The sequence below is a fragment of the Taurulus bubalis genome, assembly GCF_910589615.1.
Source record: "Taurulus bubalis genome assembly, chromosome: 5".
Classification (NCBI taxonomy): domain Eukaryota; kingdom Metazoa; phylum Chordata; class Actinopteri; order Perciformes; family Cottidae; genus Taurulus; species Taurulus bubalis.
The window spans coordinates 20,498,956-20,511,124 of NC_136593.1; the positions used below are offsets into that span (position 1 = coordinate 20,498,956).

Below are 12,169 nucleotides of genomic sequence, written 5' to 3' on the forward strand. Positions count from 1 at the left end.
TTTATTACCCAGCGTTAAACAGTAATGCTGAACAAGTACCAGAAGGAAAGTTGGAAACGAAATGAATCCCGTGTCAGCGTTTGTTCTCAAACCCGTGGGATATCCTTGTGGGTATTCTGTCACATGGACCACCCTCTGACGGATTATTGGACGCTGCACACTCAATACAGCTCAATAAAACTGGGTCGAGTTGTGTTCCACTGTAGCCACCCTCACCCATTCCTACATACTGGAAATATATTCTTATTTCCCTTGTGTGGTCACATTCCTGACGGTCCAACAGCTCGCACAAACGACAAATTCCAACAACATTTGAAAGCTCATCATATATAAAACAATAATTTATTATTTCTCTCATTTTACAAGACATCAAATTGTGAGGCTAAACTAAGGATTTGTTATGCTGTTATTCCGTCCAATACATGAAACCCTAAGAAAGCAAAAGCGACTACGACGTGCGCCTTAACAAACACAGACATGTCAATTCCAATGCGAGGAAACATCTTTGTCTAAAAGGTGGGTTACATGCACAATGATATCACGTTATGACGTCCTCTACATTATGTAACAGATGGTACATCGTGGGCGGTATTAACTTTGGGAAATCAGCACCATTAGAGAGAAATTTAAACTAAAAAAGTGGATTTGTTACAAAGATTTTTATTTTTTTTAATTTACAAAAGTCCTTTTGAAAAGGAGTACGTGTTCTACCTTGCAGGAAAATAGCATTGTTTCCAAAAAAAGCATTAAGTATGCATAACAGTAAAATACTGATAAGAGATATATAGTACGAACAAAATAATGTAAAATAGTGTAAATGCTGGCTGTTTATGTATGGCAGTCTTCACACACCTTCAAAAAAAAAAAAAAAATCCAAAAAGTCTCATATTGTGTTTCTGATTCCAAAAAAAAAATTCAAAAGAGCAAGCACAAAAAGGTAGAAAATGTCATTGAAAGAATTTGAAAAACAAGAAAAAAGTTTTTTTTTCAAAATCATCCTCAAAGCCGTGACCCATTCGTGTCAAATCCAACCATCGTTATAAAGACCTTCTTTATGTTCGTCCAAGAAAGGCTCTCCTTATTTCCTATTTACAAAATGTTGCCACATTGAACGAGGCAGGAATCTCTACCCCCACCTGGTAGCGTCCTATGTACAGTCCGTTACTCCCCAGTCCGGCCTCCTCCGGCTTGGCCCGCCCACCTGAACTCAGAACCGGCCTCACACTGTGGTCACAGACAGGAGTGAGTTGTAAACCCTCGTGCCGTCTGGTGACTTGGTACCGTGGGTCAGCAGTTCCTGGATGGTCATCCAGTTGTCAAATATTTTCTTATTTCTCTTTTTATTCATCTTTTTGTGGCTGAGTTCGATGATGTTGGGCTCCTTCCTGTCCTCCGGGCCCGACTGCTCCTTCAGACAGTCGGCCCGGCTCTGCTTCATGAACTCGCGGCGCTGCCTCTGCTCTTTGGAGCGAACGGCGTGCTGCTTCCTCTCCTCCTTGCTCCAGTAGCGGCCCATCTTCAGCTCGCTGATGGCGTCGTCGTCCGTGGTCATGCCGCTGCGCTCCGCGTGGATGCGCAGGGCGCGCTCCCTCAGCAGCTTGTCCCGCACCGGCCGCTTGGTGATGTAGCGCGTGCCGTCGCTGCGGATCTTCACCTTCCACTCCATCTTGGGCTCCAGGTCGCCGACGGGGTCCCGGCACATGCTGACCAGGCTCATCTGGCTCTGGGCGTACTCCACGGCGGACTTCTGCTGGATCAGCTGCATGTAGCTCTGGTAGTGCTGGGCGTGGGCGGGGATGTGGGCGTGCTTGTACGGCGAGTGTGGCTTCCGCTCCTTGCTCTCTGGCTGCGGCGCTCCCTCTGGATCCTTGGTGGAGCCTCGGCTCCGGCTCGGGACACGGGGTTCTTGGACGGCAGACAGGAGCGGTTTGAGGACCCTGCCGTTAGAGCCGCTGGAGCCGCTAGAGCCGCTGGAGCCCGCCGCTCCGGCCGGACCCTGATTCTCCGCTCCCCGCCGGAGCGAGTTGTCTGGAGACAGCTCCAGCGTGAGAGGGGTGCTGCGGCAGCTCTCGCCCGTGTTGTACGCGCTGGAGCTGTCTTTGTCCGATTTCTCCGGCAGCTCCGTGATGTCGGAGAGCTCGTGGCGGCCCGCGTCGCTGCTGGTGTTGTAGTTGCGGAAGCCGCTGTCGTGGAGCATCCAGGACTCGCGGCACTGCTCCCTCAGCTGCTGCATCTTGTGCGCCCGCACGATATTCAAGCACTCCAGCTCGATGGTGCGCAGCTCCTCGTTGAGCATCTCCAGCTCCTTGTCCACGCCGTCTTGGTCCGGACCTCCCGCCCCGCCGCCCTGGTAGTAGAGACCCTGGGCCCCGCTGTTCCGCATCTGGCACTTCAGCTCCAGGAGTTCCCTGAAGCGCTCGCACTCGTCGGCGGGGATGCCCAGGAAGTCGGCGTCGGCGTAGTCCGCGGAGGTGAACGACTCGCCGCCGAAGGGCAGGTCGGCGCTGCCGAGGGTGTCCTGGCTGTAGGTGAGCTTTCGGCAGCTTCCCAGCGTGTTGGAGGCCGTGGTCTGGTCGTCGCCGAGGTTCTCCTGCTCCGAGCTCTCGTCGTTCCGGGTGCTCTCGTCCGTGCGACCGACGCCGCTGTCCTTCTCGTGGTGGTTGGACAGCAGCGTGGCCGTGTCCGTGGTGCCCCCGTCCTCCTCGTGCTTCTTCTGGTAAAAAAAACAATGACAAAATGATTTGGAAACAGGGTTACATGTTACAAATCATCAGCGCTATTAGATTTTGTGTAAAAGACACACATATATAGCATGCATAATATCATTTGGGTCAGGGATGATAATAAGGTGAATTCGATCTACTCTGACTACTGCCAATAAAAATGCTACTTTATCGACACCAACTTAGAGAATCTTTCAGCTTCAAACAGTTTTTGTCAACGACCATGTGCTTTTCCGTGCTACACCCTCCATGAAAAGTGTTGCCAAAAGAAATGTTGACAACAACAGCTGCTCCTCTCTGCAGAGATGGGCTCGGCCAAATTAATCTATAGATGAACATATGTGTGCAGACTGATTTGCCAGTTTGCCTCTACACGCTGCGTGCGTGTGCGTGTGTGTGTGTGTGTGTGTGTGTGTGTGTGTGTGTGTGTGTGTGTGTGTGTGTGTGTGTGTGTGTGTGTGTGTGTGTGTGTGTGTGTACCTGCTGCAGCATGCTGGCGGTGAACTGCATGGCCTGATGGTGCTGCTGCTCCAGCATGTCCATGTGGAGGTCATCCAGGAAGTCGTTCCTGTCATCATCCATCCAGCCCTCGTCCAGCTGAGACGCAGTTGGGGGCAGAAGAGAGGCCTCATTAGAAGCAAGTCCAGAGCAGAAGCTCGACAGAAAAAATAGGAAACTCTGCGGTTGAAAGTCTTACTGTTGTTTGTTTGCATTGGAATTTGATGGGAAACTATATTTTGTTCCAAAAGTGACCATATGAGGATTTAATAGCCTTGTTGTCATTAACTGTTACTGTGTTTATTGATGACATTCTCAGTACCTGGATCTCTGGTCTGGCCACCAGCAGAGAGATGTTCTGGTTCCCCTCACTGGTCAGCAGCGCTACAGCATCCTCCCGGTTCTGGATCTCAATACCATTGATCTTTTGGGGGACAGAAGGGAAACACATTTAAATACCTGGTCTTTTTTTACGTGTATGTTCATTTTAACTCCAGATATCACTTCATAAAGAAACCTAACATACGTCAAATATTGTTTTTCCATATTTGTAATTAATTGACAACCAAGGAATGGGGTCTTAGAAATATACATCAACTGTATATTGAGGAAACAAGTACAACTGCTGAGACTTTCAGTGATCTTACCTGAATGATTTTGTCCCCTTCTCTAATTCTGCCGTCCTTTGCGGCAATGCTGTTTGGATCAATCTAAAAAGGAAAGAGAATAAATAGCTACTCATCGTAACTGCTGACAGTCCTAGCCGTCACCATCTACTAGCTGTAGTTGGCCACATACCTCACTAATGTAGATCCCAGCCTCGTCCTCATCATCAGTCCTGTAACAGATCGTCAGGCCGAGCTTGTCTTGGATGTTGGCTCGGTATAAATCCACTTCCTGGTAGGGCACACGGACAAAATAATATCAAGTCTATCTGAAATTATTAGCTTTTTAAAATTATTATAAATTATTTTTCAGATTGAGTAGAAAACATGTGTTTATTTTCTCATGTTTTTTTTTCTGGACAGACTAAATTTACTGACTACGAAATGGGTTTGTGGGGCAACAGTGATCCATCAATCACTGTAATGAATCTTTCAGCTGGACGCTGGGAAGCCATTGGCGTTCTGAGAGGACCCCGCTGACAGGATGAGAGACGAGGCAGCGGGCCGCAGACGGGCAGAGCGCCGTTTCTCACTTGTCAGCGCCTGTAATCTCACAGATACAGATAAAGATACGAGCGGCGCTGTTCTTCGAGGGCAGAGGGCGGACTCCGAGAGGGTTAAGCCCGCCCTCTCCAAAAAACGGAGTCTCGGCTGAACGCTGAAGACGATCTTACAGGAATAGTTTGACATTCTGGGAAATAGGTTTACTGCTTTTCCCCCCCCAACAAGAGATAAATGAGAACTCGTTTTTATGGCGAAGCTCTGGGGTCTCAAAAGTTCTGTAAACTGTGCTGAACAGCATCAGCTCAGGGTGGCCATGTTGACAACGCCCCCAGGTGCTCTTCAGTGGGCTCAGACGTCCTGCCACAGTGTCTCTATAACATCTTTTATCACCACCCATTGTATATTTATGGCACTCAGATAATCTTATATGACCTCGCTGTACTTTTGGGCATTTCTTTTATCTACTATGGTGTCAATTTAATACGGTACTGTAATATTCCTATTGGGAGTTATATCAATTCATGCAGTGTAGTGAGTTTATAGTTTATAGTCACCATATTATTCCCATAGAGGAGAGTGCGTTTTGTTTTCAATGTTGTGTTTATTGACTGAGGAGTCTCTATTGCTGAAATATTTATTCATCAATAATTTATTCATTTATATGTTAGTTGAATGATATGGGTTGATGTCTTGGACAATGTTACAACAAAACTAATGTAGTATTTTTTGCTTTTAACTCAATGGTATGACTGTACCGTGATGAAACGCATTAATGCTGCTGTTTGTTGATATTTCTTTCCGGATGTATACAATCTAAAATATAAAAAAAAACAGAATGCTAATGCCCACTGAGCAACTCCTCCTCTTACATAACTTACTGGTAGTCACTGTACAGACATCCTGTTATTTCTAATCTATTTCTGCATCTATTCTTGTGCGCTTTAGAAACCTTACGGTGTACACAAAGTGACAAAGCACGAAATGAAAACTGATCTGAGTCAAGCGGAGCATCACTGGATCGATCAGCTGTTCTTTTCCAGGTCTGAGAGGCCGCCGGGGTTACTCGGTGTTAAGTCTGCCTTAAAGCCACCCGGAGCGTCACCTTCCTGGTCTCAGCCTCCCAGCTCCTCCGTGAATAGTATTAATACCAAGCAGTGGGTGGCTGGGGTTCTTAATGGGAGGTGGTGTCAGGAGTCAGCGGAGGCCTGATCATGGCCTCGTTCAGACGTTGTTAGCGTGCATCATCAGAGTCATTCCCGCAGACCTATTATCTGTGCCATCTAATTATCCTCCAGCCCAGGAAGACATATTAGGCCTTGTCACTAAGAAGTAATGATGTCACCGCTGTGCATCTGTTGGAGCAAACCGGCAACTCGATCCCCGTCTGGCCTACATCTCAGTGTCTGCACAGAGAGAGAGTGCCCCATTAATAACTGGGATATATCAGTACTTGTGGCCGCCAGCGAGGCCATTGGACTGGAGACACGGCGGCGACCTCGGCTCTGCTTATGGAGCAAATGATGCGCGGCTGTCTGAGCGGAGACGGAGGGGGTGGAGTCGGTGTTTACCTCATATTCCAGCTCCTCGCGCTCGATGTCCTGATGCATGACCTCTAGGAAGTCGTTGGGGTCAAAGTATGCATGTGGAGGATGCCTGAGAAAGGAAGAAGAGGAATGTAAGACACACCGGAAAAGAGTAAATGCTAGTTTGAAAATAAAAAAAGGAAAAGAAGAACACATTTTACCAATCCGGATTCAATTTTCTCCAGATTTGCAATGTAATGAGAAGGAGTGAGGAAGTAAGACGAACTCAATGTAGAAATCACTCTTGAATCAGATCTATTGAAGCTTCACCCCGAGGCTAATCACAAATTAACATGCCTTGTTATTAATTTGACTCAGAAATCAATTAAAGGAACCACACTCATTCATTAAAGAGCAACTGCTGCTGCCATGGGGTTTGAAATGCAGCCAAACTCTCTGAGCTCCAGGGGCTCTCTCTCTATGCAAATACGGCTGAACTGAACCATCGCTTTAATGCGTCTGTGTGCCCCGGAGGAGCTGTCACCTCCCGTAAGTGACAGGGACATTTCCCTTTCAAACTTCAGACGCGTCCCGGGTGTTCACAGCTGTGTGGTCTGGAGCAGAAGATAAGGTGTCGCTCTCTTAATTAACTGTTAAATTGAAAGGTCTGCCTGTGTCTCAGAGTGAGCTGACCTTTTTCTGAAACCAAAGCATTCCCGTACCTTCAAAGTGCAAGCGAAGTGGGCTTTCTGGACGGCCGTTTAATAATCTTTCCGTTAGCACGGCGGTACTGCAAGTAAACGCTGGTTTTAAAAGTCAGTTTCAGGTTGATAGGAATTCGTTTTTCCTGGATGATATATAAAACAATATTATATTCTACCGAGCAGGCAGCATCATGTCATTGGGGGACCACACACACAACCTGCATTAGGTTGGAGTTTGTGGCAGCGTATCGCTTCAGGTACCGATAAGGTGATGGCAAACGAGACGCCGAAAGACTGCCTGCACAAGGGGGTTATAATACTCGGGGCTACGGCAACAATGCTGTCGGCTTTCATTGCAACAATTGCGACATTACAGTGATGCAACAGAGGAACAGCTTCATAGCATTTGGACAAGAGTTGAGCAGGATATAACTGTTCTGCATCAGCACCTTCTCAAGGTCAAATTCTAATGACTTCATCCATCCTGGTCTGATCTCTAAGATATCTGTACATGAGTGCAGAATCTGTAGGCAACAGGCTATGAATTTAAGTATGGGAGGCGTTTGGTATTCTGATTTCCGTTAGTGGTCCGAGTCGTATGGACCAATCACATTTACGGGCATCCAACACGGAGAGCAAAAGAAGCCTTGGACTCAACAGAATCTCCGATCATTATTAAACCATTATGTGGTTTAACGACGATGTAACATTTTTATTAGTAAAAACTAAACTGCTAACTGCGTGAAAAGTGGCCACTTTCAAATAATTTGGGAGTAGACATCGTCTCTCAACGCCAAATCCAGTTTTGCGTTGCCAAGTTGTTAATTGGCCTGTAAACAATGACCGGTGCTTGAAAGAAAAGATTGTTGGCCTTGATATTTTTTATTCAGACCAACGCAGGGCTACACCGATATTGTCCGTTACCCTCACACCGATTGCCAATGGGTTTGGAGGCTCCAGCAGGCGGGCGGGTCAGATTCAGGCCACTGAGGAGCCATTTTGGCAACCAGGTCAATCATGAATTTCTAAGCTGACAAAAGAATATTTCTGAATTCTTTATTGAATTTCACAGGAGGAGGGCCTGCTTTGGCAGGAGCTTTGTCCTTTCTGCCATGGGGAAAAAGAAATACCCGGTTGACTTTAATGTGCGTATGTACATGGGTGTCTACGTGGGCATATACAGCATGTAGGGGCAGAAATGTGTATATTATTGTATGTATTATGCAGACAACAAATAAATATGCTAGTGCTTCAATTTCTCAGCCGCCTACTCATTCTGGCATGAACTACTTCTTCGTGAACCGAGTGGGCACTTACTCCTCTGGGAGCAGATACTCCTCCAGCTCCGTCATGGGGGGTGAGGAGGGGGAGAGCTTCGTCAGGGCCATGATGTGCTGCAGGGTGATGTCGGTCTGCGTGCTGATGTCCGAGACCTGGGCGTCACCAGCCGCGCCGACCCCATTGGGATGCGGGGCTCGGCGCAGGACCTGGACCACGATGGGCTCCTTGGCGGTGCGGAAGGCCTCCACCGCCTGGTCGTGGGTGGCCTTGGAGAGGTCCTTGCCATTGACCTGGAAGAAGATGAAGAAAAGGACAAATCAGCTATTTTTGTTTAGATTCTGTATGTTTTTTTGACGGAGAAGAAACAGGAATGGAAGGAAGGACGGACGCACAATATGACAGATTTGATTCCATTTGCTATCGTGGTCCCTGAGACTGAAGATGATGTTAATTGCTCCGCACTGATGTCATCATTACCCGAGACGATTAGGGCCTCGCATGAAGCACTGCGCCCACACACACACACACACACACACACACACACACACACACACACACACACACACACACACACACACACACACACACGACTCATCGCTGCCTCGGCTTGTTTTACAGGGTCACAGTCGGGCCGAGCCGAATAAGACCGTAATTAGGACGAGTCTCTCTTTAATTAATCAAGGTCAATAGCCGAGGAGCCCTCATTTAGCCGAGTAATTTTTCAGAAGGAGATAAATGTGACCTGCCGTCGGCGACAGCGGAGCGGGTGCCGCGAGATTAACTCGGGCGGAAAAAAAAAGGGCCGCGTCGCGTCGCAGGGGAGAGGCTAATTCGTATGGTTGAGACCCTTTGGAGCTCTCAATGGAGTGTGTCGCCCGCATCCAATGACACTCAAGTCTTCACACAGATCTGTCAAAAAATGTCAGGCCGAACCGCGCGGATCAAATTTAGATTGTAAGTTCCCCAAAGCATTGATTGTGGGAGACGCAAAACCCCCCAAACAAGCATTAACCCGGTGCATGCACATCGCACATCCCGGGTCATCCCACTGGTCCTCCGATTATATCAGGGCTCACCCAGAGCCACCGTCCCTCCGTCAATCACCCCATCGTGAGGACGTTTGTGATTCCGGGACGTGTCGAACGCTTCGATAGGATCTCAGGCCCGGGCGCTCATCTCATTTCCCTTCATCCTTTGGAATCGAGTTACTTTCTGCCGTTTGGAGTTGCAGGTCATAGATCCTCGCCGTTCCTTTTCACTCCTCCCGACATCTAACATACATGCGAGTCCGCGTTCGAGGATTAATTTTCTGATAAAACGCGAGGGCCCGGTTGGCTCGTCTGCCTTCCGGCCACGAGCGTCTCATTCGCATTCGCGGCACACTTTGCAGACTTAACTGTGGCGCTGCGCTTAAATCGGCAGCAATATTAAATCTCCTCCAGGGAATGAATGCTTTGTATATATACACAACCTGCCTTTGACCCAGACAATGTAAAAGCTGAGGACGTATTTCTATAAAAGAGTACATATAGAAACCACAGGCAATGGGCTCGTGTGTGTATGTGTGTGTGTGTGTGTGTGTGCTTGGAGGAAGGACGAAGAAGGCAGGAAAAGGAAGGAAACTTAATGCAGAAATCAGAGGCGGCTATGTGCCCACTAATAACCAGAGCTGATTAATGCTAATCCGGGTCTGCAGGATAATTGGATCATCTCAGCGGACTTAAACTTCTACCTCTCCTACATCAAAACTTAATAGCTCATCTATTCACAGTTTTCTCTGAATAATATTATATGTTATCATATCACAGAATGCAAATGTGAGGAAAAACCTGCGGAAAAGAAACAACAAAAAACACAAAGCAACCTTGAGATGTAAGACGCTCTCTCCTCATAGCCAAAAACACCCCAACAGAAAGACAAACTGGCCTTGGCGTAAAAAACAACCAAAACAAGTAACACCAGCACATAAAAGAAGACATCTGAATTCCTGTGTGCGGTTGCTGCTGGTATCGGTAATAAATAAATCCTTAAATCACACGGGACCTCACATCCGCAGCCATCTTTGTTTCCCACAGTGAGCCGCGATGTTGTACATCAGCTGAGGAATACAAGCGCCTTTGTGTCCCCGCCTCTCTGCATGCAGGCTCCAACAATCAAACCTGGTTGCCAGGAATCCCGGGGGCTACTTGGAGGCAGTGAACCGGAGACAAAGCCTTTAGCCCCCCCTCGTCTTGTTGAGCCGGAGTATTCTGCCTCAGTGCTCTCAATGTTTGAGAGGGAGGATGGGGGGGTCTCCTACCAGCTGTGGAAGAGGGGGGAGGGGGGCACGACCTCCATTCATCGAGCTCACCTCTGACACGGAGCGGCCCTTTTCGGCACACTGGGGGGGCTCGTGAGGAGCGAGGACTTGGAGCTGATGCGGCGATGAGCCGAAGAAACCAGACTCCCAAGTTCCTCCCTAACTGGACCTGAAGGTCAGAGTTACCTTTAGGAGGACCGATCACTCGAGCTGAAAAAAGAAGAAAAACGCTGGGCAGGAATGACTCCGGTGCATCCTCCGAGAAGGGGGTCTTCCCTAAACCCGTTTTAATGACAAGAGGGCAGCCGGGCCCGACTTAAAGGAATACTGATTAGGTCTAAATCACACGTCTGCTGTGTCGCTGTTTGGTGAGGAATGTACACAGCTGTGGCTTTGTTTAATGGCTGCTGTCATTAAAATATCACATCTGACCTGGAATGCAACAGTGGACATCGCTGGACCCGTGTCCCTGCACAGGATTTGGTTTGGGTTGTTTTCGGAGCAAAGAAATAAAGAATAAAAATAGGATTTAGTTTTTTCATGAGATATCTATGCCAGTCTACAACCCGCTGGGGAATAATTAGGAGCAGCAGGGATATCTTCCATGGAACGCACATCACGCTGGGTTGAGATGCTGATGTGGGAATATCAATATGTGTGTGTGTGTGTGCGAGTGTGTGTGTGTGTGTTTGTTCAGCGATTGCTAACCTGCTGCCAAAGATGCTTATCTGCCTGGCGGCCAGCGCCGTCTCTTTCATTATTGTCTTTGTAATACGGTAGATGGGCTGAGGCTGCCTCAGCTTCCCCCCACCCCCCCTATTCTTTATTTAATCAGGCAGTTTCATTGAAATCGAGCTCCTTAATCACGGATATATAAAAAAAGTATTAAATGCAGGAATCAATCAGAGTTAAAAATGTATTTGAATTTACCATTTGCCAAGTCAGTTTGTATTATAAGTATGATAATATGTGTGTGTTTATACAGTATATACACACACTGTATATCTTTTTTTCTTTCCAGTTTTAACAAGAAAGGAAAATAGTCCTATGTACATTCTGATGTCGCACCCTAGGACCAGTTTCCACATAGTGCGGATGTGCTAATGTCAACTGGGCTCTTTTTTTTTCCAATGTAACCTGTGAACCATCAAAAATAATGGCGGATGAAATGCTCATTGGCCTCGGAGGAGAAGACGAGGTCAGCAGTAAAGCTTGTGGGCCAAGCATGCTGACATGCCATGTCTTTTTGGTTCACCACCGGTATAATAAAACAAGGGTCAGGGTTGCGCCACGTTCGTCTTGGCTGCGGTCGTTTAACGGCCGCCTGATCCTTCAGTAAAGAAGAGGAGAGCGTCATGAAAGAGCCAGTGTTTCTGGTCCTTGGGGTGAGCACATAGGAAACTCTGGGCTGGGCGAGCGGACGACCTTTTAGAGGCCGAGGGGAACCCTGGGAACTTCGCTCTGTACGCCGAGCATTTCTATTTTTTTAACGGCGCCTCGAGAGCCTCTCTTTTGGATGCACTTCATAGACGGATTCTTCAAAGTCTGTATTTCGGAAACGGAGAGGAGCGCTGACGTGATGGAGAGCGCGAAGACTTGAAGGCTTTATTTTTCGGGGAGAAGAAGGGGGGCTTGGGGGGGGAGGGTTTGAGTGGCAGTTTGAATGTGGGTCGTTCTGAATGAAAAACAGTTAATCCCTCTTTTATTTCACTTGTAACAATTTTCATATGAAAGAAAGAAGATTCAAGGAGCAGCCAGTGATTTTCTCAGTGTGTGTGTGTGTGTGTGCGCACACTTTCAAGTGTGTCTTGAAATCGGCAACATGTTTTCTTTAAATACAAAACAGAGTGGACAGAAACACTCTCCGCGCCGTGGGGCTTGGAAACACAGCGGCCTTTATTTGCCACAGTGTGCGAGTTTACTGAGGATTACGGAACAAGCAGCCAAAAATGTGGACTGAAAGAGACACCAC

The 12,169-nt window shown here is 47.7% G+C and overlaps 1 protein-coding gene across 2 annotated transcripts in view; it reads right to left on the bottom strand.

Moving 5' to 3' along the window:
• Nucleotides 1–355: 355 nt before the first annotated feature.
• The window catches only part of pdzrn3b (PDZ domain containing RING finger 3b), a gene marked incomplete at its 5' end in the record, with an annotated part of 87,055 nt that continues 75,241 nt past the window's right edge, over nt 356–12,169 (bottom strand). For both annotated transcript variants that reach the window (XM_079218674.1, XM_079218673.1), the window contains 7 exons: nt 356–2,713; nt 3,204–3,320; nt 3,544–3,645; nt 3,869–3,931; nt 4,020–4,118; nt 5,959–6,043; nt 7,935–8,188. In XM_079218674.1, coding sequence (XP_079074800.1) covers nt 1,220–2,713; nt 3,204–3,320; nt 3,544–3,645; nt 3,869–3,931; nt 4,020–4,118; nt 5,959–6,043; nt 7,935–8,188 — 2,214 coding nt within the window. In that variant the 3' untranslated portion in view covers nt 356–1,219. The remainder of the gene's footprint in view (nt 2,714–3,203; nt 3,321–3,543; nt 3,646–3,868; nt 3,932–4,019; nt 4,119–5,958; nt 6,044–7,934; nt 8,189–12,169) is intronic.